General features: G+C 41.4%; 1 protein-coding gene across 2 annotated transcripts; it reads left to right on the top strand.

The window, feature by feature from the left end:
- The first annotated feature begins 122 nt into the window (after positions 1-122).
- LOC126556698 (hornerin) lies at positions 123-24,618 on the top strand. 2 transcript variants are annotated; one of them, XM_050212135.1, is made up of 11 exons: positions 123-192; positions 853-943; positions 17,873-18,363; positions 19,355-19,840; positions 20,301-20,665; positions 20,755-21,827; positions 21,896-22,191; positions 22,269-23,409; positions 23,965-24,088; positions 24,164-24,315; positions 24,387-24,618. In XM_050212135.1, exons 1-11 carry the CDS (start codon positions 173-175, stop codon positions 24,609-24,611), a joined length of 4,464 nt encoding a protein of 1,487 aa, XP_050068092.1. In that variant the 5' UTR covers positions 123-172; the 3' UTR covers positions 24,612-24,618. The 2 variants fall into 2 exon arrangements, with proteins under 2 accessions (XP_050068092.1, XP_050068093.1); XM_050212136.1 differs by lacking the exon at positions 19,355-19,840.
- The last annotated feature ends 876 nt before the right edge of the window (positions 24,619-25,494 follow it).

The following is a 25,494-nucleotide window of genomic DNA, read 5'->3' as shown; positions in this document are numbered from 1 at the left end:
GCGGGCGTGAATTCGTGCGTTATTCAGATTCTTCCACCGTGCCAGCTGCGATTACGTGCTAACTTAATGTGCAAAAACATTCAGCTAACCGCCTGAAGCGTGCCGAAACCGGGAGCAACGACAGTAACAATTGAAACCCACATCCAGGCATTAAAACATTCGGCAGCACAAAATGTCAACATCGTCCGAAAGGTGCGTATCTCATCCATATCATAGCCCACACCCCCAAACATAGAAGAATCACACAATCTCTTGTATGTTTTCCGGCTCCATCCGGCAGACACCAATACAAAAAAAGACGTTATTACCGTGACATGCGTTCTGCGTGCGCCGCCGTGCACCGACCGGATGCTTGTTTGTGGCGAATGCTATGCTGCTCCAAGCGGTTTCTATGTTGTGTTGATAATTTGTTAACCGCTTTTGCGACTCTACACTGCGTGCGAAATGTGTCTGTCGTGAATGTCCACCGTGTTAAAATCAATACACACTCACACACAACACGTGCTGTTTGCAATGTTTCTCGCCCCGTATGGTCAAAAGCCGCACAGCCAAGCCTTTCCTTTTTTCTTACCAAAAAAGGGACACGACGTTTATTTCACGTCGCGATCTGCACTGATTGTATGAAGAGCAAAGCCACGACGGAATCGATCAGTAGGCGATGCGAATACGGGTGCGATGATGATGTACTTTCTTTGTACGTTGTTTTTGTCATTTGCCCTCGGTCTGACTCATTTGTTTTAAGTATGTTTGCCATAGCGATGCAAAGAAATGTGCTCTTCGGTTCTTTAATTTATATATTGTTACATACTTTGCTAGCCCTTCCTAACATATTGGTTTTCTTCCATTGTACAGAGTGGAATGGGTGGAAATCATCGAGCCCCGAACGAAGGAACATATGTACGCCAATTTGACCACAGGTGAATGTGTGTGGGATCCTCCTGAGGTAAGTAAAAGTTCCGTACTTAGTACCAAGAGATATAAGTTTAATAAACTCCGCTGCCTTTTACTAACTTGAACATCACAAATAAATGTGATTGGCACTTGGTTGTTGGGGCACCGATTTTCACACGGAATGACAGAATATATCCCATGGATGTACAAGCAATATTAAGTCAAGGAAATCCAAAAAGGCAGACAGAGCCCTGTTAAAGTGAACATTTTAAAATTCTACCAAAAGCCTTCTTCGCACAGTTATTGGCGAAAAAGTTGTGTCACCTTCAACGAGGCTCTATAACGTTCGATGAAACTGGAGCAATAAAACAGGCTGATTTGCTTGTTGCGGTACTCGAATATTCTACAATGGTATAGCGTTGTGATATGTTCATGAATGAGGCAAAAAACTACGGTTTAAAATGATTGCTTTAGCACAAAATTAAATGGACGTTCACGGCAGAAGTAAACCAGCAAACAAGTAAAGCAAATTGCATTCGATGGAACGGGTTTTTGCTCCAGCTTATCCACGTACATGTAACAAGAACGATACTATATTATGATTTATACCTAAACTAAACGAATAGATGTTATATGAGAATCACCAAAAATGGATGAAAAATTAAATATTACATAAAATAACATAATTTGTCTCCATGGACTGTGTGTCTCTGTTTTGAGAAGCTAAACGAATCGCGAGCCCGAGTGTGGAATATGTAGAAAGAGATGAGATCATTGACAAATAAATACGCATGGCGCGCACACCAGGTCAAGGAAGTTTAACCGTTTTATTTTTTCAATGATTTTGTTTTTGCTTTCGTAACGCCAATAACGCCAAGAACGCCAGAATACTATCGAGAGGGAAAGGTATACTTGCTGGTTTATTCTAAACGCTAATTTCACGTACGATTGGTTGTTCCTTATCAATATCAATGGGTGTGAGTATTGTAATGCAAAAAAAAGACATACCCACTAATAGTCTTCGATAACTTTTCGAAAGAAATTTCACAATTGATCTCTCCTATTTGCTTCTGGTCAGGTCTGGTCAAATAAGGCACCTTCTTCATGTTTAGAAGAAGAAAGCGCTTGTAGTGAGAGTGTGTATCATGTAAGAAGCATCATTGTAACGTTTTTCACTTTTGTTGTAACTGTGTAGACTTTTTTTTATTGTTCTCCAATTTGCACCAAGTGCTGCAACGCGCTGGTGTAACCAACTCTCGATCGCTTGAAACGGTTTCACTGAAAGTACAGTAGCTATCCGGCTGAAACGAATCATGTGGACCAGAGAAATCCACGTATCTCGAGTTTTTTGCGTAATTCGATTACACTTCACCACATCGTTTATAATTTGTATTAAGAGATGGAGTTGTAATTTTTATTTATCAATAAATATTCAAACTAGACATTTATTCTTCGATTTTACAGGGTTTTTGAGTAAAATTAGACAAGTGCGAGGCATTTCTAGACAACGCTCAAGATGAACTGGAAAGCGTTCCGGAAACGTTTGACAAATTTTAAAATTAAAAAAATAACTGCTGAAATACACATTTTTTTCTAATTTCCAATTCTAAATAACCCTCAAACATACGTATACTTTCACACCGAAAATAATACCATCAGAATGCATGGTTTTCTTTACAAATGTGAGGTAGAAATAAAATATTTGCAATACCTGTTCAAAATTTAATCTTTTGACAGAAGATGACAGAAGACGTTTCTGTTTATAATCACTGAATCGAGTTCTTTTAGCTGTTGTAATGGAGATTTTACAGAATCAAAAATATAAAATCAGACGTACAAAAATTCATCGTTGGCATACGTTGGTTTTACCGTTTTCAAACATGTTCAAAGTACAAACTATATTATTGTTATTATTGAATGCATGTTATGCATGTAAATTACAACCTAGCGTTTGTCCAGTTCAATTTGACCACTGACGAGAAAGGACGACGGTTCAACCTACCCGTTGTCCAGTTCAACTTTATCGTTGTCTAGAAATGCTTCGCATTTGTCTAGTTCTACTCAGAAACCCTGTAAAACGAACGATGGATTGACATCCCATTCGGACAGTTCCCCCGTAGTGAGCACTGATCATCCAACTACGTGTTGTCACTAAGTTTAGCAAGCCATTATACGACCTGCGCGAGCTTCTAGACCGTTAAAAAAGCGTAGAATTAAAAATAAGTTGTATAAATATTTCGTGAAACATGTCCACTTTTCGTGCGATATGCACACTTATTTCCAATTATAGCAATTGGCTATCAGCGTACCACTAGCACTATATTTTACCAGATAAATACTTATGCACCAGATAAAGTTTATAAGAAGAACAGAGACTAACAGGATTTGCCAGTATGAGTATTTATGCTGTGTGACATTTTTCGAGTTTATAGAAATTGACGAACATGAATTTATGAAAACATTAAAATCATACGACTATTTAAACTCAAGTGAAGTGATGTTATTTACATCATTCTTCTATCATCTTCCCCGTAGAGGAAGAGGAATAACTGGTGGTGAATAATGATATAATTTTATCGGTTTTTCCGTGAAGTTTTCAAGCAAAAAACTGGCAAGCATTGAAGAACGGTTCTCCTCGAGAAACCTTGGCTGTTGTTTGTTTACCTTTCTTGTTCGAGTTTTTTTTTGCTGAAGCAGTTAACAGATTATTTATTATTTCTTGGCCATCGTCGTGTCTGCTCGCAAAAAGCTTAGACTACATAGAGTTAGAGATTCCACGATTTACGGCGAAATGTGTTGTTTTGTTGAATGAAACAATGGTTTATTTGTCAACAGGTCAGCAGCTGGTGCGTTCAGAAGGCGTCTTCAGTGAAGCCTAGCCTAGTCGTATACGCACCCGATCCCGTACATTTACTAGTGGTGGAAGGTTACTTAAGTTATAAACGATTGCACAATTAGCAGGTTGTCCTATTGCTGTAAATAATTTTGTATCAAAACTGCGTACATGTTAAAAGTACGTGCTTTTTCTGCTTGATGGGAGTTTGGGCTAAAGTTATTTGAATGAATACACTTTGAACACTGTGCATAATAATTCGTTTTAGCACAGTTCAACTGGACATTCGGAGAGGGCAATAATAAATGCGAAATGAAGATGACGAAACTGAACAGGATGTAGCTGATTAAATGGATAAATATGCGTTGCTCAAGAATTGGTTGAAACATCCGGTGCATCCGGGGTACGAGGCACACGAGTTTTTTACATTTTGTACTGAAAAGAATGCTAGTTGTGCGGCATAAGCGATCATTAACCAACAAGTGTAAACCGCCTATCTGGCAAACTATCTATCTATTTAGTTTGTGGCAATTAAGCCTCTTCTTCCTGGCTTGACGGTCTTAATGGGATTTATACCCTGATGTCGACTCTACTACCGAAAAGTTAAAAGTTGTAATTTTATTTACATATCAATTATCTAACCTCGCCACTAGTCTTACGCAAATATCACTTACTGTTGGCCCCTGTAACGGCTTCCTGATCGTCGATACAAAAGTCGATAGATAGTGATGAAGTTCTCGATCTAAATCACAGTCTAGCGCCTTCATCTGGCAATCCAATATGCCGGCCAACTTGCAAGCTGAGTTTATTTAACCTCTTCTGTTCATGTGCACATAAAACAACAGGATTACGGGCTGAGTCGTCAGGGGCTATTCTAATGACATGATTAGTCTACTCAGCTCCTTGATTTTCCTTTGATACACACGGATTGAAGATGGTAACCGATATTCCATCTTCTAAGCGTCGGAGTCATCTTTCTAGTTGCTAGTTGTACGTGTGAGTAATGGCACCTGAAATTCGATGCTGATCAAAGCCGGAAGAATACGTGCCCCAGCCAACGTATCCTTCCGGCTTTGACTACCTTTAGGATATCAGCACCGCCAAACGGCTCAGGTAGCTTGTGGTTCATTCTCCTTAGCACCCGCCGTTCGAAAATGGCGAGTGCATTGGCGTCCTCCGTCAGCATAGTCCAAGACTCGTACCCGTAGAGGACTACCGGACGTATCAGAGTGCGGTAAATCGTGCATTTCGTGTGTTGTTGGAGTCTTCTGGATCGCAGGTGTTTGTGGAGTCCGTAGTAGGCACGATTCCCCTGAACAATGCTCCATCGGAATTCGCGGCTTACGTTGTTGTCCGAAGTTACGATCGTACCACGGAAGATAGCAGAACTCCTCTACCACCTCGAAATCGTCGCCGTCAACTGATACTCTGCTTCCGAGTCAGGCTCTTTCACGGTCAGAGCCTCCGGCAAGCAAGTATTTTGTCTTCGTCGCATTGATGCTCAATCCAATTCTATTGGACCGCACACAAGACAAGGAATTAGAGAGATCGGGTGAAAATCGTGCCCCGGATGTCGAAGCCCGCGCTTCACATGACACCCTCCAGAGCGATGTTGAACAACAAACAAGAGAGTCCGTCTCCTTGCCTCAGACCCCGGTGAGATTCGACCAGCCGTACCAGCTTCCCAGGGAATCCGTACTGCTGCATGATGTTCCATAGTTCGGTCCGATCTATGGTATCGTAGGCCGCCTTGAAGACAATAAACAGGTGGTGCGTAGGGTCGGTTTGGGCTCCAGTCTGCAGAAGAGTATTCGGGACAGGATCTTGTAGGTAGCATTCAGGACTGTGATGACCCGGAAGATAGTTCAGTCCATCCTGTCGCCCTTTTTGTACACCGGGTGTATGACACCCAGTTTCCACTCGTCCGGTAGTCTTTTCCTGATCCCAAATCATAACAACCAGCCGATGAATGATGGCGGAAAGCTTCTCCGGACCAATCTTGAACAGTTCGGCCACCAGCCCATCGCTGCCATCTGATTTGTTGCATTTCAGCTGTTTGATGGGGGGTATCTCGTCATCGTCATGCTGGCTCTCGTAGTTCTGCACTCCTCTGCTTCCTGCGCCTAGTTCGATGAATAAACCAATGTCATTGAATCCGTTGAAGATCTAGCCAGTTCTGGTTGACTTTCCATTTCGGGATGGAAATTATTTATATAAATATATGTGAGGCTTCCCAAGTATCTTTACAATTGTTCTGCCCATCAATTATCACATTTTTGATGCTATTTGCAACGGGTTTTCTGACTCAATCGTGCCCACCTATTGGGTGAATCGAATCGATCGGATTGGACCCTGGATAAGATTTGGTGCATCTTGAGAAAATTGGATGGAAAATTGTACGAATCAATGGAGTGCTTCGTTTGGTAGCCATAATCGCTTTTTTCCTTACTCGTTTTCGCGGTCAACAATCAGCAACCACTTCTCCATTAGTTGCGGAGGAGAGCTAGGCGTATGACTGTGTGCGCATCAGCAATGATCAATCCACATTTTGCCTTTTCCAGATGTTTATGTAAATATACAACAAAAATAAACCGCTCACCGCTTTCGCCTGTGAGTGAGCGCCATTGACGTGTGTGCCGTTGCAACGGAGAGGATGCTTGCGCTGTCCGTCCGGCATGGAGAAGAACTGTTTGTGCTTTTTTTTTTACATGTTACTAAGAGAGCTGCCGAAAAGAAAAAAAGGGAACAAGTTGGTTGCAAAATTTTACCGATAAAAGTACCTGATCATGTGCGCCAGCACCGTTTGACCGACCTGCTGCTCTAACGACTGGGCCGGATTTCTTCCCAATGCGTCTATTTTCAAATTTCTTCTTTAAAAAGGCAAAGAAAGCAGCCTCAATTGAATGTTGTTGCTGCTAGAGATATGTGTGTAATTGTGCGTTGCTACTCAAACACGTAATTGTTTTGACCCCAAATTCTTAAAAAACGCGCATGATTCAAGGTAAGGCGGTGGAATCCATTAGCAAGTCCGTTCTGAGTTGAAGTCTGCCGAGTTTGGCCGTCGCACACGCACACTCTGCACTGGCTGTCTGCATATGGATAAAGCAAGTTACAGATCATCAACAGCTGGTAAGGCGATGGTAGTTATGTTGTGAGAAACAAGAAGAGATATTGCACAATAGCCTAACATGCTGTGCTGGTTACTTTCGCTTGTGATTAAGAATGTTTTACTAACTCCAATCGCTCTAAGAATAAAGGCAGACAAGCCCGGTGGTATGGGCGACAGCGGCCTCGGTCTTCAAACGGCAAGACTGGGGTTCAAATCCCATTCGGACCGGACCGTCCTCCCGCAGCGAGGACTGACTGACCAACTACGTGGTATCGACAAGTCTAGTAAGCCATTTCGATGGCCAACGTGACCTTATAGAGTTCGTTGAGCCAAAAAGAAGAAGTTCTTATTGTTGTTACTAGTTTCTAGAGCTCGATTAAACTTATTTTGTTGTGGCTTAATGTTTTCAAGTGTAATACCCCATGCTTTATTCCGCTCTTCGAATATTTGATGTGCTACTTTTCTTTTCAAGAGATAATATGCGTCCCGGGTATGCGGAATCTAATATGTGTCTCTGCCATTTTTTTCTAAACTTGTTCTTCAATTTTATCAAGGATATTCTATGATCGGGAAGAATAATGTTAAATTTTCCAGGAATTCTTCTTCATCTTGGCTTAACGACCAGTAAGGACCCGCTGGATATCAAGATGACTTGGCTTGAATCATTGGTGACCGTATGACAAGGTGCCGAATCTAGTTGCCACATATACGGCCTACCATTGTCCACTTAATTTATCCAAGTCTTGACGACCGTGTCCAGCAGCTTCACATAGCCGTTCGCGTTCAGCCTCAGGCCCTGCACGAAGAAATGTCGAAGAACTCGTCGTTCCGTAAGCAATCCGACGACCGCCTGGTATGATCGTTCTGTTGTATAACAGCCTCAAAATCTCCGTTGTAGGATTCGCAACCTGCAAACATCCTTCACCGTATTTGATGAATGCTACACTGCCGTCTTATACCCGTAATTCGCTTCCATAGTTCTGGCGGGTTCCACTTATTAAGTTCACTCGACTTTTTTTTTACTGTTTCCAAACACTTGTGGCTTTCGAATGATGTATCGTTTGTTTCGATACGATAACTCAATCACAAACTATAAACGAAATGGTCAAGTATGAAATTTATCGTGCACATCGTGTATAATATGTAACTCTAAACTGATGGGAAAATACAGCCGGACACACTGGAAGTAAATAATGAAGAGATGGAAGTTGCGAATTGTTGCAACAGTGTTCTAGGATTTTAGATACTAAACGTGTAAAATATGGCAATTTTAAATGACACATAATTGAATCTAATACGCTTTAAAGTAAGCCATTTTTCCATTCTCTTCGATTAAGGGGTTACGTTAGGTAAAGGAAAGTACCTTCCATTGTGCCCATTCCAAATCGCCAGTTTCGCAAACTGTTGCTTAAGCAAATGCTAATGTTTTCCCTCCTGAAAAAATAACCCACACCGAATGATTGGTCCATCATTGCCACTCATAATTGAAGGATGGCCTGCCACAACGGTCACTTTTACGAATAGAAACTACACGTTTCGCCGCTTGTGTTGGGGCTGGCTTGATGGGGTCATGATGAATTAGGATGTACACACTAATATAAAAGGCGGATAAAGTTTTCTGTTCGGAATACTACAAGTTTATTATACAAACACGCGACGCCATTAATACCGCTCAAACTATAAGCTGTCAGACAACTGACAATCACATACCGCGGTTATGTCACCACATTCGTTTCTTCAAGCATAATTGTGTGCTCTAACACACACATCAAACGACATGCAAATGTTTTAATTTAGTTGTTCTGCATTGTTTGTGTATTGATTTATTATTAATGAAAAATGTTTACTTTAGCATGTGTGACGTTTTCTTTTGTTGCATAAAGTTAGTGGACAGGATGAATTTATTTTTACAATTCCTTTTTTAAAGCATGTTCCAGTCTAAAAGCCCAAAAAAAAGCATGTTCCAGTCTAAAAGCCAGTTTTTTATGTGTTTGTTTTGACATTTCGAGGCTAAAATGCCGCTGCGCTACATACAAACTGAAAATCAAAACATGGCTACACCATTAGAAGCATAAAATTATGTTTGAGTAGATGTTTGAAAAATTCCTCGAGCTTTGTTGGGCAATGTTAGAGCAAATCAACAATAAGTTGTAAACAAAATGTTTTTTAGAAGTTATAAATGTACAAGCCCGGGGTGGCGACATCAGTGCCCATTTTCAAACGGCAGGACTGGGGTTCAAATCCCATCCGCGTGTACTGTCTCCTCGTAGTGAGGACTGACTATCCAACTACGTGGTATCGGCATGTAAGACATCTGATGGCCGGTGTGACCTTATAGAGATCGTTAAGCCAAGAAGAAGAAGAAGAGATGTGTGAAATCTAACGCACCTCGATCACGTAAATTTGTAGTCCAGTAATTCTTCCCAAAATGTTTCAAGTTTGAATTTATTTTAAATTGATATATCAAATTTTAAATGAGAAACGCTCTTCGGGATTTCTTTAACTGATTTGGTTGAACAGCTTAGGACTGCCCGATATATTTTTGGATCAATTAGTCCAATCAATTAGCAATGCGGCGTTATTTCGTTGTTTTTGGCAAGATTAAAACAGGCCAATTTAAAATAAAAATTGATAAATGCGAATTTTTGCAAAAAGAATGTGAATTTTTGGGACATATTGTGACCCAAGAGAGTGTCAAGCCTTATCCGAATAAAATAGAAAAGATCGGTATCAGCATTCAAGCGATAATCACGAATTATCATTTAATGAATAATAGTTGAGGTTCCATACTCGTGACTATATATTTTTTAATACCTGTTCAACGAATGGGCGTTTGTCAGATATGGATATTGTAAAACATGATTTGGTCCTTAAGTCCACTCAGATTGTTCCCTTTTTGATCTACCTGGTTTGGACTCATGATTTGTTTCCAATGCTGCCAGATCGACAAATGCGCAAGATGAGTACTTTTTGTAGTCATTGTGAATAAGACTTGATGAAATATGGTTTGACACACAAATACGAAAAAGTTAAATCACTAAAATATCTTTTATGTGGTCTAATAATCACTTAAAAGCGAAGGATTTGGCTTCTGAGTGTCATTAAACTCGTGAAACGGACGCAACCTAAGCATGTCAACCATTGAATGAAACGAACGGAAAGATACAGTTCCGGTAGGGCCGGATATTAGTACACCAGCTCTTGCTCACTTCGGTACATGTACCGGAGCTGGTGAAAGGGGGAGTATATCACATCTGATGCAATGATTTCACTAGGACATAATAGCGCCAAGATCAACTGGACCTAGGCTCGCGGAGAGAAAAATTGCAACACGTTATGACTGGTTTTTCTTGACAGCTAGGGAGCTAGGAGCAATAGGAGTGATAAGAAAGTGAAAGTGAAAATAAATAAATGGATTTATCTCGAGTGTAATAACTTCAATATGAGGAACACAGTTAATAGATGATGATTAGGGTTTTAGGTATATAACATATTTTTGTAGTTAAAATATGCACAATTGTACTACACATAAGTTTCAATTTTAATATTAACATCAAATTGACGTTGAGGTGGAATATTGTATTTTAAAAAGCCGCACAATGCATAACGAAATTCATCAACTCAACCTCTTATGGATATCAATCCATACCAAGAATTGATCGCTGACACTGTATTGAGTTTCGCTTCATGTTTTGATCATTCTTTTATTTCCAAAATTGCCATATCATTCCATGCTCTATTCCGTAATAATTTAGGCGTTATTTTACATGCGTATCTGTGTGTCTGTGTATGGTAAGACAAAGCACAAGTGTTCAAACCGATCCAAATTGTAGGCGATCAATTGAGTTCTCCGCTTCAACATTAACTTTATTGGCACCGCGCTGTGTGTGCAAAGCTAGCGGTTTAATAGGCAACTTTCAGTGTACGGCTATGTTTGTGGCCACTGAAAGAAAAGAAGAGCAACCCCGTTAGCGACCGACCGACCGACCGACCGTACGCGACCAGCTCGGGAAGGTTGCCCTCCGCAGGGCACATAACAACTCGTTGTAGCGGCGTTTCCCGAGTGGCTGGCTATGGTTGGTTGATTTTTTTCCTCCTTTTCCTTCCTTTAGAGCTCTTTGTTTTACTGCGAGTCGGGGAAAAGTTGGTCAGCTAGGCATGATCTCCATACTTACGGACCTTTGAATGGCCCTTGCAAGCGTGGAAACTAGCATTCCGTTCGTTCCTATTGCACAGCAACATCTTGAGGCGTACCTTCTTTTTGCGTTGCTTTTATAAAAGAATACAATATTAGGTAAATATTGCATGAAGGCTCTTGAATAGAATGCGCCTAATAAATAATGACAGCTATATTGATTGTATATTGTTTCGTCGGTAAAGACTATGCAGCAAGCTAAAATAACTTGTTTGTGGCATGTAATCAATCATCATACAGGGTGTTCAATAAGTTCGAATACAACTGTTCATCGATTTGTAATTATGCACTCCGTGTATTCTGTGTATCAATATTTTTGTCAGCTTTAGTATCATGTATAGGCTAACCGTTGCATGTGGTGTCGACTAACTGTCACTTAGTGTGTAAACACTGTTAACGATGAAAGAGTTGTTTATGGGAGTTGAGCAGCCCGGTGACATAAGGGGCCTGATTGTGAAACCCAAACGTCTTCTCAAACTTCACGTAATTGTCACTTTGGTATTATGACTTTCCGTTTGGCTATCCGTTTGACTAAATCAGACGTTTAAAAGTAGATGACAGATGTTTGTCGAACGGAAAGTCAATAAATTGCTATGCCTGAACCAAACGGAAACGCGCTTATACCTAAAGCTTTCCGTCAGTCAAGTGCAACGGAAAGTATAGTTTGCATTCATATAAACAATGTTTATGCGTAAATCGATAGAAAAGTGTATATATTTTACGTGGATAAGATTAGCAAAATCATTTTGAAGTCGTTTTAGTGATTTTATTTTATGGTATTCAGGAATTATTCTGAAGCAAGAACCACAAGAGTCCGTCACGAAAAAATGTCCACCACAAAAAGTATATTATTAAACCAAACTTATTCATTAATTTAATGATTTTAGTCAAAATTAGCATTTAAGGATAGGTTTGATTCGAATGAAATCATCTGTGAATGTATGATCAAAGCAATCCGTAAAGATATGAATGTATGCAAAAAGTCGACGAAACATTCGTCGACTCTAACGGGAGACCATAATACAAACTTGTTTTCCGTTTGGTCTTTCCGTCGGAAAGTCTTCTGTTTGGCTTTGACAATCTTGAAATCTCCGGCGGTTGAAATCTCACGGGGTGAAGTGGAATTTTATGTATACTACCATCCTTCGGTACCGGGAGATAGGCTCGACCAAGTACCGTACAAGATCCGGGTGGCCACGTTCGGCGAGGACGCCAGCAGTCATCAACGTGATGAACGTGGTTCTGGAACATCAAATTGATCGACTGTGGGTGCCAACGTTGGCTAGCATCCCCCCCGTCCCAAATAAACATCCTACGGTTCCAGAATGCCGCGTCGGTGATGGTTTGATGGGCCGTATCCAGGTGTGGGAAGCTCCTACTAGTTTTTATTGAGAAAAACGCCAAAATTAGCGCCGCGTACTACAAAACCGAGGTTCTGGAGAAGATTGTGGTACCTCAGGATCTCTAAGGGAAGGATCCTTACATTTTCCAACAAGACAGCGCTCCGGCCCACACGGCGAATATCGTCCAAGCGTGGTGTCAGGAGAATTTGACGGGGTTTCTAGATAATCTCTGGGACGAAATGCCGATGGAACAGGTGCGTGCCGCGTGCGATTCTTTTGCGAAACGTCTCAAGCTCGTGATAAAGTACAAAGGGAGGGTGCTCCCTCCTAATCCCTCCTAAATTTTATTTTGTGTTTACATTGTTTGAGCTCTTTTTTAAAGTGTGTTCGAATATGTTGAACACCCTGTAATTTAAGAGCTTTATTCGATCAAAACTGTTCTGGAATATGCGTCATAGCTTTTTCACCAATTGGAACTTTTAAATACAAGATAAGAGTTGTCTTTAAGATGTTCCTTGTGCGAAGAACAAAAACACATAAAAAACATAAAATCAAAGCAGAAGTATCGCTAGAATGATTTCGCTTCGATTACTATTGCAAACTCACATTTCGCGCAACGTTCATGTGAACGAAACAAAGAGAGCTGCTGATAAGAGCAAATGTATTTAAATGTTTTTGTTCGATTATCGCTTCCAAGGCGTATTCTGATGCTGCAAAAATCACTTGGTGATGTACACTTAGTAAAATGCCGTGTCTGATGGGAGAAAAATATTGTAAAATATTCAAATTACCAACAGACGATCCCTGTATGTTATGCTTTATGTACAGTTTTTGTAGATTTTCAAGCTTCATGTAGTGATCTCGACTTTAAAAACATGTCTTAAATATGTCATAAATTAAAACAATACTACGATAATGATAAAAGATTGTCGCATTTATTTTAAATTCAACACCTTTATCATTTACCACAAAGCGAATCATTCGTTTAGTAAGTGTTTAAATTTAGATTGTAGTATGGAGACTAAAATAACATCTTCCACGATGATGAATTGTGAACATGTCAATAATTTCCGTCCTTTTTTTTGGTTTTGTTTTGATAGGTCAAACATTTCACATTCACAGTCACTGCCACCCATACGAGTCACACAAAGAAAAAATGTTTATTTTTTGTTTGGTTTTGCGGCTATTTCTATTGGCATTCGCTGCAGCCAAACTCCGCGAAACCATCCATCGAACGGAAGTAATGAATTATTTTAAGTTTGCCGCTGAGTTTGCTGGCAGAAGGCTACTACTGATGGACCCTCAACCGTGTCCGTACGAATTGGACTTGGCGCTAGGCTTTTCTTTACAATCGTCCTTTATAAATATTAATGTTGCGCAGCGGCCATTGACAACCTCCAGAGGGATTGGATCGGTAACGCATGGCTTAACGCTGGCAAAGATAATGCCCCTGTCTGCGCTTCCTTGCACGAATCGTAGCTCCACCGTTAGTAGTGCGCTTGTTCAAATATTTGTGCATTAGCGTGGGTTATTATTGAAGTTTTCAAAATATTGAAGTTGGTGTAGGAAATACTTTGCAATGGCAAGAGATGGTATGAAAGAGATCAGTTGTTAAGTGGAATTAATTAGTCGAAAATAACTCGATGACGGTTCTAGCAACGTTCACATTTAAAAAATGACTATTCAGAATATTCAGCTCGTCAGGAATAACTTGGAAATATGACCTGATCGTTGAGCCTCTAAATATCGCAACGAAAAAGTCTCGTTTTTTTCGTCAATTTCAGTCGCATTTTACAAAGCTGTTGTTGTAATGCTCGAAGAATTCGATTAGTTGCAAATCAATTAGAGAACGAATGAAATTTCAATAGCGGTTCTTCAACTGTTTCGGTTAATACTGGTCCAAATAAATTTAAAATCCAAATGATGGTTGATGTGGAAGATAAATTACATCACAGTAGCAATGCTGTTGTACATGACTGAGTCGCTAGTAAAACATGACCAAAACAGCACAGTTTGGTATTACACAAAAAGAAACGTGCAAACAGAACGTTTGGTAGCATTAGTCATCGTAACTGCAGTTCTTCATCACACATGTGCGACCCTATGCTGTGATGATGACACCATTAGCACAGCGATCCCTACTGTAACGTTGAACGGGCAGTGTCAAATCCGAAATGCGAAGACCTCAGAGGGAGCATAAATAACATACAAAGTGTAAAAGAAAACAGAGAAGAGAATCGTTGGGCCATATTAGAGAGACGAAAAAAACGAACTAAAACTAAAAAAACCATATGCGCCACCAACGTGCGGGCACACCAAGTACCGATACAAGCGAGTATGCGAGTCCTCTGCGCGCCATTCGCCGTGATTCTCGACATCCGAGACACGAAGAAGACACGCGTGCACGCATTGATTGTCATATTATATGACACGGTTTGGTTAACCACATACACACACACACTTTTCACCAAACTTAGCATACGCCTGGCACAATCCTGGCGTCGAATTTTTTGAGCAACGCATTATTTATTGCGGTCTTGCAGTTTGTCTGTCCCGGGGACCTTAAGGCTATTGTATGTATGTGCAACAAGGGCAACACCGGAGGGCTTATCCATGGGTGCATCCGTTTGGATCCGTGCTTTATGGCGTATGGCGTTTTATGAAGTGAGGCGTCAGAGAAAAGGAAACGGCAGCTGCTTGTTACACTTCCGGTGTTGGTGGTTATGGGGATGGGTTTGATGTGATGAGTACGGACAGCACTACTTGCAGTGATGGTTCAATGCTGTGTGTTGGTGCAGCGCACTAGCTCGGTCGCTCACTCTCTTTCTGTGGTCTTGGCATGTGCGAGCATTTGTAGAAGAAGAAAAAAGTAAGATCCCTTGTTTTTTTATGATTTTTCCCGTTTCTTTTTTCACTGCCCTTATACTCTCTTGAGAAATATCACTTTCCTGGAAATATGAGCACGTCTTTTTTGTTGTTGTTGAGCTCCACAAATGGAACACGTCCCATGTTTCATTCATACATACATTGCTGAACCACGTGCTTCATGGTGAAATTTGAACATAAAATGTATTCGTGTATGTTGCATTTTACATTTACGAAAAAACAATGTGAATTGGATGGATGCGCTCTGGCACGGCCCAAAGGTTTCTAAAAGGCTACATAACATTAACAAGAAGTTTCTGTTCGTGATGTCTTAAAATAAAGGTAATAAAACCCCATTTTTAATTTAGCTTTTTACACTGTGAGGACTGCTATTTTCGGTGTCAGGGTGTCGATATTGCTTTACAAAATCGTAGTTCCGGCTACCTGTGGTTGTTGATAAAAATTCAATAAGTGCTTGAAGAAACAACAGTACGAAAGTATGATCATTATCAAACAAATGAAAAAGACTAGATTGTCCGTTGTTTAATTAGCTACTTCTTTTGCTACTACTCTCCTTGGTTTACCGACCCTTCTAAGGTCACGCCAGCCATCAAATCGCTTACTAGACTGCCAATACCACGTAGTTGAATAGTAAGTCCTACTACTGGGTTATACTACTGGGTATCGGTTTGGATGGAATTTGAACCCCAGCTCTGCCGTGCGAAGACCAGCGCAGGTGTCACATCAATACCGTCGCCCGTTAGTGATAATAACGTAAATTTCAACTTAGTTACTGGTTGGTTGGTTGGTGGTTGGTGAAAGGGTTTGAAGCGAAACCCTGTAATATTTTTGATTCTGTAAAATCTCCATGACAACAGCTAAAAGAACTCGATTCAGCAATTAGAAACAGAAACGTCTTCTGTCATCTTCTGTCAAAAGATTAAATTTTGAACAGGTATTGCAAATATTTTATTTTTACCTCACATTTTAAAAGAAAACCATGCATTCTGATTGTAATTATATTCGGTACGAAAGTATACGTACGTTTGGGAATTATATAGAATTGGAAATTAGAAAAAGTGCGTATTTCAGCAGTTATTTTTTTTATTTTAAAATTTTTTCAAGCGTTTCCGAAACGCTTCAAACCGTTTCATCAATCTTTTATCAAATATGGCTGTCCAGTTCTAATTGACGTTTGTCCACTTCAACCTACCCGTTGTCCAGTTCATCTTGAGCGTTGTCTAGAAATGCTTCGCACTTGTCTAGTTCTACTCAGAAACCCTGTAAATACATTATGCCTCTGGAAATCGGATTAAGCCAGATTGAGGGATCAGATGTGTGAAAAAAGTAACGGATTTTTTGTTTTATTATTCGTTCCAAGTACTCATCTGCGAATATATCTTCTTTATCATCTTGGTTTGTATGTCCCTTTTGTTCAATCCAATGTGGATGCCTATTTTACATCATTTGTGTATATCTGTTCCATGGCGTTTAATAGTTTTGGAACAAATTTCACGTCCTCAATTTTTTACTATTATATTGCTAATGTGAATCAATATGTGAATGTCACAAGTTAAGTCTTTTATTTTAATTACTGTCATATTTCTCTTTTTTTCTACACTAGAGTACATTTAGGCGTATTGTCTTCTTTAATTATTGTTCAATTAACATTAATATTTATATCAATAAATTCTACTAATGTTTTTGACAGTATCGTTATTTTTTAAGACACTTTGGCTCAGCTTCGCTCAATTACAACATGTAAGTTAGGTCCCGATAGTGAAGACCTACTGTCCAAACTACGTGGTATCAATAACGCTAGCAAGCCGTTAGATGGTCGGCGTGACCTAGAAGGGTCGTTAAGTTAAGAAGAGAGCGAGAGAGCAGGTTTGAAATTGAGCAAAAGACAAAAATAAAAAAAATCAATTATTTTAGATTTGTTACACGTTTGTAGTTGTTAAATGATTGCTTCATACGAGTGTGGCGTAATCCAAAAAATGCTTTTTTTGGGTAACATTTTCTGCTCACTTTCATGCTACCTCACAATTGATCTCAGCTATAATTGCACCGTAGGAACGCCAGTGCCTACGTGATGCATGATCAAATTCGTACCACGCACTACTTACTCGTAAGAGAAGTTTCATGGGTGAAATTAATTTGGTGTAATCAGCTTCGAAATGTATCAACAGGTATGTGGTCGGTCGCTGTTGTAGAAAGATAAATTTTGTTACACATGCGAAATACCCTAAATAATATGGAGTAGTAAAACAATCTGGGCAATTCTATTAATAATGGGGTTTACAGCGATTTCTAGTTCAGCTCAGTTAGGCTTGCCGTTCGTATGAGATGAAGAATATTAGAATTTGTTGACGTTGTAGAACGGTGTAGAAATATCCCAACTCAGTCGTTTGTTGTCCCATGAGTATGGAAAGCTGTCTCAAGTGACCCGAGGAATGCTAGATATGTTTTTCGTGTACGATGTAGCCGGATATTCAGTCCGTTTTGCGGGAGAGTAAGTCCCATCATATTAAAAACCATTGCCAGTATATAAGAGATAAATAAAATAACAAATATACTAGTTAAAGAAATCCATGAATGCTTTTTCCTAATACGAATCATCATTTCCTTTTTTACAGGGTGTTACTATCAAGCGCACAGATGCATCGCAGTGGTGGGAGCTGTTCGACACAAATACCTGTCGCTTTTACTACTACAATGTTGCCTCACAGAAAACCGTTTGGCATCGGCCGCAGAACTGTGATATTATCCCACTGGCCAAGCTTCAAACGCTGAAACAAAACACCGATCCAAGCGATCGGAAAGATGCGACACTTCCGCACCATCACCATCATCACCACCATCATGGCACGAGCGGCAGTGGTAGCAGTACCGGAGGACTCGGTGGTCTTGGAGCACTCGGCGGTGCATCGAAGTTGGGCGGCAGTGGTACGGTAGGAAAATCTTGCGGTCATCGAACGGCAACGGGCGTTACGGATTATCGTGACAGAGACCATCACCATCGTAGCTCTAGTTCCGGGCACCGGCGGGCAGGTGGTGGCGGATTAGATCAACGCAGCAATAGTGAACTTCTGGCCAGTCCGCAAGGCAGACACAGTCTGCAGCATAGGTAAGTTTCGCCGGCACAGTGCAGCACTTCGCTTCCTATCTCTCTACACTTGCATTAGAAGATCAGTACGGGAATGTGCGATCGAAAGCACGACCAAAGATGAGCAATCAAGCAAAGTGTAACTTGATTTTTTGTATCTTTTGCTAAATATTGCTAGTTTTTTTCTTTGTAATTTGTCGTAATCTGTACCAGTAATGTGTCGCCCTTTTTCTATGATCGTTGTATTTTGTGACAAGTGTTTAAATGCAATTTGCTTAGCCTGTCGATTGAGGTAGGAGATGAAATTTGTTTTTGTTTTTACTATTTTTTTTAAAGTGCAACATAAAATTTTGTTCCGTCTTTTGAAATAGTTGTTTTTTTTCCTTTTTTCTTTTCTATTTCATAAACTATTTCGGCTGCTTCCTCTCTTTTCGTCTCGCCCGCGATATCGCCTCTTCGTCCCTCTGGACATGGTGACGATCGATTTTTCGATCAATTATATTTGTGTAACTTGTCCCGTTTTGTTACTTTTCTGTAATGTATCTGTTGGTTTGTGTTTTTTTTGTTCTATATGACATTATTTTAAATTTCTTGTCGTGTATTATTTTTGTAAACTAATTTACAATTTCATTATCAATAATTTTTTTCTTCCTTATGCTCTTGATCCATTAATCCTTGCCACACGCCACGATCTCGCTATTCGATTATGGCTCCTTCGTTTGCTTTCCACCGTACTTATCTTTGTTTGTGTGTTGCGTATGCGTATGTGTGCATATTTTGCAAATCCTTTTTGGAATGGCATCTGACTTGCTTGCTCTGGCACCTATATTTTTATCCTAAACTTCCCGGCCTTGCTGTTGTTATGCAATACTCAATCTCACACTGTCATCACCTAAATTCCCCTGCCCGTAACCAATGCCCGTAAACCGTACATTTCGCTACGGGATGAATTCACACACACACATACACACGCTACCTGGTTCGTGTAAAACTTTTCTACGGTGACAATAAGATTGCCACCGAAAATCTTAACCTCTCCGTTGGCTGATGGTAACAGCAGCCACTCTTCGATCAGTCGACTGGATTCGCACAAATTTTGCAGACACGGACAGCACCAGTCGAGTGGAGGTACTGCTAGTGGTGGCGGTCTGGGAACCGCTGGCATCGCAGTACCATCGTCTGGATCGGTTCGTGGTAGCCAGCGATATCCAGCCAGCTATCAGCATGGCCATCTTCATGCGTCACAACAACAGCACCAGCAGCACCACAATCAACGGCTCCACCATCACCATCATCCCGAAAATTCGCTCAAATCAGACGGAAGTTTATCCAGTAGCTACCGGCGACTGCACGGTGGCGTTACCGGCAGTTTACATGACCCCGGGAGCAGTTCGCTTCGGTACGGAAGTGGTTCCAGTGGTTATGCTACGAATGGCCATAGCAGCGGTGGCGGCAGTGGTACGGGTAGTAGAAAACACAATCCTGACAGTAGTAGCGGGTAAGTGGATGGAACGCGATGAACTAGATTTATGAATCGGACAAGGGAAGGAAGGGGAGGAGTTGGTGGTATGCACAGTGAAATGTAGTATTTATATTCGTTTGTGTGTGTGTGTGCCTGTGCGTGTTTAGTTGTGTAATTTGCATCCGCTATCATTCTTTCACCCGCTGTTGTAGCAGTGTGTAGTGTCGTCTGCACGTCTTTATTGGTTACTACTAACATACTCTCTTCATATGGTTCTGGCTGGCAGCAGTAGCAGCAGACTAAGAAAAGCACATTACTCAAAATTTATTCTACGACAATCATTCAGCATCATCCTAGGAAGGGAGAGCTAACTGAGCGAGAAGGTGGTGGTTTTATTTATTTGCTGATCTCATAATTGCGACCCAGCAGCAGTACATTGATTGCCTCGCGACTAATAACGATCATACGTCATGTTTGTGTACCTATTTGCTTTCAGCTATCGTATGCTACAGGAAAGCTCCAGTTCTCACAACATTCCCCATTCGGTCGTCGTCCCTTCGCCTTCCGCATCAGCAGCGGCAGTGAGTAGTAGTGAAAAGCTAGCCCTCGGATCATTACATCATTCGTCCGCATTGCCACCACCGCACCAGATGCTATCGTACTCGATCTCCAATTCGTCGGATCTCGCGGCTGGCAGCCTTTCGTCACCGTCACACTCGTTGAGCACGCCGCAGTTCAAAAAGAAGTTCATGCATGACGGTGGTGGTGTGGGAGGTTCCTCATCCAAATCGTCCTCGAAGGACGGCAATCTTGTCGGCGGCGGGATGGTATCCAAGCATGAAAGCTTCGATTACGGTGGCAGTAAGTGATGGTTCCGATTTAAAACATATCTTCTCCTTGCATCGCATGTACAGACGGTAATTAATGTGTGTGTATTGTCACTTCTCTAGATCCGAGTGCATCATCAATTTCACTTACAAGATCGGGTAGTTTTCTATCGTCTGCGGGAATAACTAGTGGCGTCGGTGGAGCTATTGGCACTCCTATCTCTTCGCGACCGTACGGGCCATCTGGAAGCGGAGGAAGTCACCATTCTTCTAGCGGTTCTCACAGAAAGGGTAGCTTTGATGGGAACGGTGGAAGTGGCAGTGCTGGTGCGGGTACTGGAGGCAGTGTCGGTGGTGGAGGAGGAGCATCAGGAGGCGGTGGTGGTGGTGGTGGAGGAGGAGGAAGTGATGACTCGATGCATGAAAAATATTTTAAATCGGTGGAAAATACACCCATCACGCGAAGGCGTCACACAACGTCCTCTAAATCGCCCTTGCAGCAACAAAAGCAATCAAGCGATTCTAGTCCCCAAAGTCCCATTAGTCCACAGCAGCAGCAGCAGCAGCAGCAGCAAGGCAAAGTGCAACGGCCGTCAGCATTGTCGGTGGAGTTATCTTCCGGTAGCAGTTACCAAAACAACGGCAGCAACAAATCTAGTCATAAAAATAGCAATACCAATAGTAGCAACACCACAGGTGATCATCATCCCAGCGAGCTGCTGTACATTGCCGATGCTGCGGCAAGCAAGACGGACAAGTATCTTGACAAAATGAAACATGATCGTGGCGCTGGCAAAATATCGCCCGGTGCGGTGTCCATGGGCGGTAAACAATCACCCTATCCGCCGAACATTCCGGCATCCTCATCCTCTAGTCATCCGATGGATCTAACAGGTGGCGGTGGGAGTAGCAGCACTGCCAAAGGCAGTGGAGGTAAGGATCAGTTTTCGTTGAACCTGAACCAATCCAACCTCGACCGTCACAATCGGGCACATGATCAGCAGCAACAAACGTTAGAGAAAAAGTCATCAGGATCGACGCATACTGTCGCCTCGAATAATTCATCCACGCACAACGCGAAACATGGAAAGAGGACTAAAAATTATAACAATCACAACAATACCGCCAGTGGTACCGGGTTCGATTTCGATTACGACAACGGCAATACCTCGCCTTTGTACTGTAACTGGGATAAAGTAAGGCAATTAAAAACAAACGAATCGTTTGACCATTTCTAATATCCTTTTTGATAACTATCTTTCAGGAAATGCAGGAACATTTGCTCCCATTGCAACACTATATTCTAGAACAAGCGAAACTGTCCGGCTCGTACGGACTGGGTGATCTGGACTCGGATTCATTTCACTCCGATAGTCAATCAGAGCATTCATTTTCCGGTCACGAACCGGACAATGAAGACTCTGATCATTCGGACGGACACGGTGACTATTTGGCGCATTATCCTTACGAAGAGTATGGCGCCCGGCATGCGCAGGATGGCGGTGTTTCGTACTATAACTTTGAGTTCAATTTTGGTGATCGAGATGAAAAAGAAGACATGTAAGGACGCGTAGTAACAAACAAGTAAAAAGACGATAGACGATTTCATTATTTTTCTCTCTTTATCCTTCTTCCAGATCCGAAGAGGTTACGGCAAAATTGGAGAGCATGCCGGATCAAATATACAGCCCGGTAAAAAATCATCCTCCACTGCACAAATTTCCTTCGCCTGCATTCCAGGGAGGCAGGCCAGGCCTAGACCCGTCCGGTTTGCTGTCGGATGCCGTTGACCGTGGCCCTCCCACAGTACCAATGGGCAGTGGTAATGGTACATTTGGCTCGAAAACGTCTTACCTGCAACAGATGGCTGCGGCCGCTGGTCAACATCAACAGCAGCAGCAGCTGAGTGGAGGAATGCAGCCACAACCTCAGCAGCAACAACCACCGCACAAACTCAACAAAGCTACATTGTTGCAACGATTCCAGGAAAATCTAACACTCGGTGTAACTGCACCCGGTGCAGGCAGTAATGGAAAAATAGCAGAAATGGCACTGCTAAAAGAATGTGACATCGAGAAATTTGCGCAGGATAATCTCAACCTACACTCGAAGGGCATATTTCGCAAAAAATCTTCTGTACGAGACATGCTCAGTTGGACGTCAAACGCGATAAGCCGCCCGATGCTATCACTCGCACGAGACAAGGCAGGCAAAAAGATGGCAACGGATCTGTTTAAATTGGTTCAGATATACATGGGTGATCGAAAGGCGCGCATTGGCATGAGCCTGAATTCGGTCGCGATAGACATTGTGACGATGGCGATGGGTCAGGCACAGCTGCGGGACGAGCTGTATATTCAGATGTGCCGCCAGACGACAGAGAATCCGAGTCGGGATTCGCTGATTCGGGGTTGGGAACTGATGGCAATTTGTCTGTCGTTTGTACCACCGTCGCCTACCTTCCAGCCGGCTTTGCTGGGTTACATCAATCGCCATCGCGATCCATCGTTTGCGACTAGCTTCCCAGAGGTTGGTAAATGGCCAATTCATGTGCAAATTTCTCACTATGCTACGATAGCGTGCCGGCGGTTGGATCGGATTGGAAGCTCTGGTAGAAAGCAAGCAAAACGACCGACCGAGGATGAAATCAACCAGGCGCGGGAGCAAATATTCCGCGACAGTATGTTCGGCAATACGCTTAGCGAAGTGATGGAATTGCAGAAAGAGCGATTCCCGGATCGTCAGCTTCCCTGGATACAGACAACGCTTTCCGAACAAGTAAGTATTTTTTGTCGTATGGGAGGCCTTACGTATCTTCATACGAAAAATGAATTGTTAAGGGGAGATTTATTTATAATTATGACAGTACAATGCCATTTCAACAACACCGCCGGCATTTCCTCTTTATGCTGTGCCTATCCTGGGCATACTCGGTTAATAATAATTGGATTATGATGTAATAATAATATGACCAGGGACTGTCTTTGGCAAAGATGCCCTAGATTAAAAGCATAATTATTACAATTTATTGAGGGATTAGAGAACAGAATAGAACAGCAATCAATCGTTAGTTTGATAAAGTAAGTTTGGAACATCAGTATAGAAATGATCTCATTCAAACTCATCTCAAAAGTTATTCTAGTTACTAAGTTATTTTACTTAGTCGAGAACAGACAGTAAGAGAAAAACAGATCCTTATAAGCAACATGACCAGGCCTTTCGAAAGGAATTAAAATAAACACAGTCTTGTTGAATTAAAAACGTAGTCACAGGATATCTTATCTACAAATGTTATAGTTAAATAACTTTTTACTGATTTTATTTCCCAACCAGGTGTTACTGTTGAACGGCAAACAAACTGAAGGCATTTTCCGAGTACCGGCCGATGTTGACGAAGTTAATATGCTGAAGAATCTTATTGATCGCTGGGAGTTTCCAGAAAACAAGGGAACGATGGGTGAGCATACTGATGATGATGAAACTCTGTAAGAGGGACCGCACAGTTATCGTAACGAATTGTATATTATTTCAGATGCTCACGCTCCTGCTAGTTTGCTAAAGCTATGGTATCGCGAGCTGTACGATCCGTTGATTCCGGATGAGCTTTATGATGATTGTGTCCAAACAGAAGACCCCGCTGAGGCGGCCGCTATTGTAGAAAAGTTACCAAAAATCAATAGATTGGTATGTGTGAACAAAGTTTAACCAAAGAAATATCAACAAAGCTAACCTCTCTTTACCCATTTACCATACAGGTTCTCACTTATTTGATACATTTTTTGCAACAATTTTCCTTGCCGGACGTTGTTGCTAACACCAAGATGGATTCATCTAACCTGGCGATGGTATTTGCGCCCAATTTGCTACGCTGCCAGTCACAAGATCCAAAAGTAATTTTAGAAAATGCCCGTAAAGAGATGACATTTATGCGCACCCTGATACAGCATATGGACACGTCCAGTGTGACGTATTTGGTGTAAAAGGGAACATTAATGCGATTGAACCTGTTTGTACAATCGATCGAGCTGAGACACTACAACAACAGATCAAAACGGGCAGGTATCAGGTATTTCATTCACTGTTGCTAATGCTGGAAATAACAATAGTATTACTGCAGGTGCAGGCAGGCGGGCAGGCTATATCACGGGTTCATAAACAACTTTGCCATTGCCAAAATACGTAGCAAAAAACTGAAAATGTTTTATTGTTGAGTAGAACGTTATTGCAAAGAGAAGTTTGCTCTTGATAAACAATACTATCAAGTTGAGAGTTGATAGTATCGTTGAGAAAGAGATATTTTGCTGCATTAAACCTTTTTTGGATAACGCGCACCGCGTGTAAAATCGGTGCACAGCTGTGTTTGTGTGTACTGTTTGAATGAACTTTCAGACAATACTTCTTTTCACGTAAATTACTCAAATGGTGCTCCCCATTTGAGCACACGAATGAAATGAAAATAAGACACACTAACAGAAGGAAAAAAATACCATAAAACTAAACACACACTCACACAGGTTTTGCACTGCTGGCTATACTTCGTACAATTTAACAGTCGAGTCTATTAAAGTCGCTTCTAAGGATAGCAAATCATGAATGCATTATTTTACCGGAATGCTTAATATGATGTAAAACGGAATAAAATATTACAGTTTCACACTAAGAAGCATCTTTAAACATCACAAGGTAGCACAGAACAAACACTCGCCTCACTCAAACATTCATTCATATTACAAACAAAAATCTAAAGGCAGAAGCCATGTGTGTTTGTGCAGAAACTCTATAGCAAACACAAGAGAAATCCTGTGAAATCATCATCCTGTTCAGTAACATAGAACTTGGAAAAAAAATGAAGCTACTACTAGT

Source organism: Anopheles maculipalpis, chromosome 2RL, assembly GCF_943734695.1.
Source record: "Anopheles maculipalpis chromosome 2RL, idAnoMacuDA_375_x, whole genome shotgun sequence".
Classification (NCBI taxonomy): Eukaryota; Metazoa; Arthropoda; class Insecta; order Diptera; family Culicidae; genus Anopheles; species Anopheles maculipalpis.
The sequence above is the reverse complement of the archived record's forward strand: the minus strand, read 5'-3'. Positions and strand labels throughout refer to the sequence as shown.

Bases quoted from the DNA above. Each gene is read 5' to 3' on its own strand.
- LOC126556698 (XM_050212135.1), top strand. From the start codon at position 173: ATGTCAACATCGTCCGAAAG. The intron at 19,841-20,300 runs GTAAGTGGATGG...ATTTGCTTTCAG, and splicing joins AATCCTGACAGTAGTAGCGG to CTATCGTATGCTACAGGAAA. The intron at 20,666-20,754 runs GTAAGTGATGGT...TCACTTCTCTAG, and splicing joins AAGCTTCGATTACGGTGGCA to ATCCGAGTGCATCATCAATT.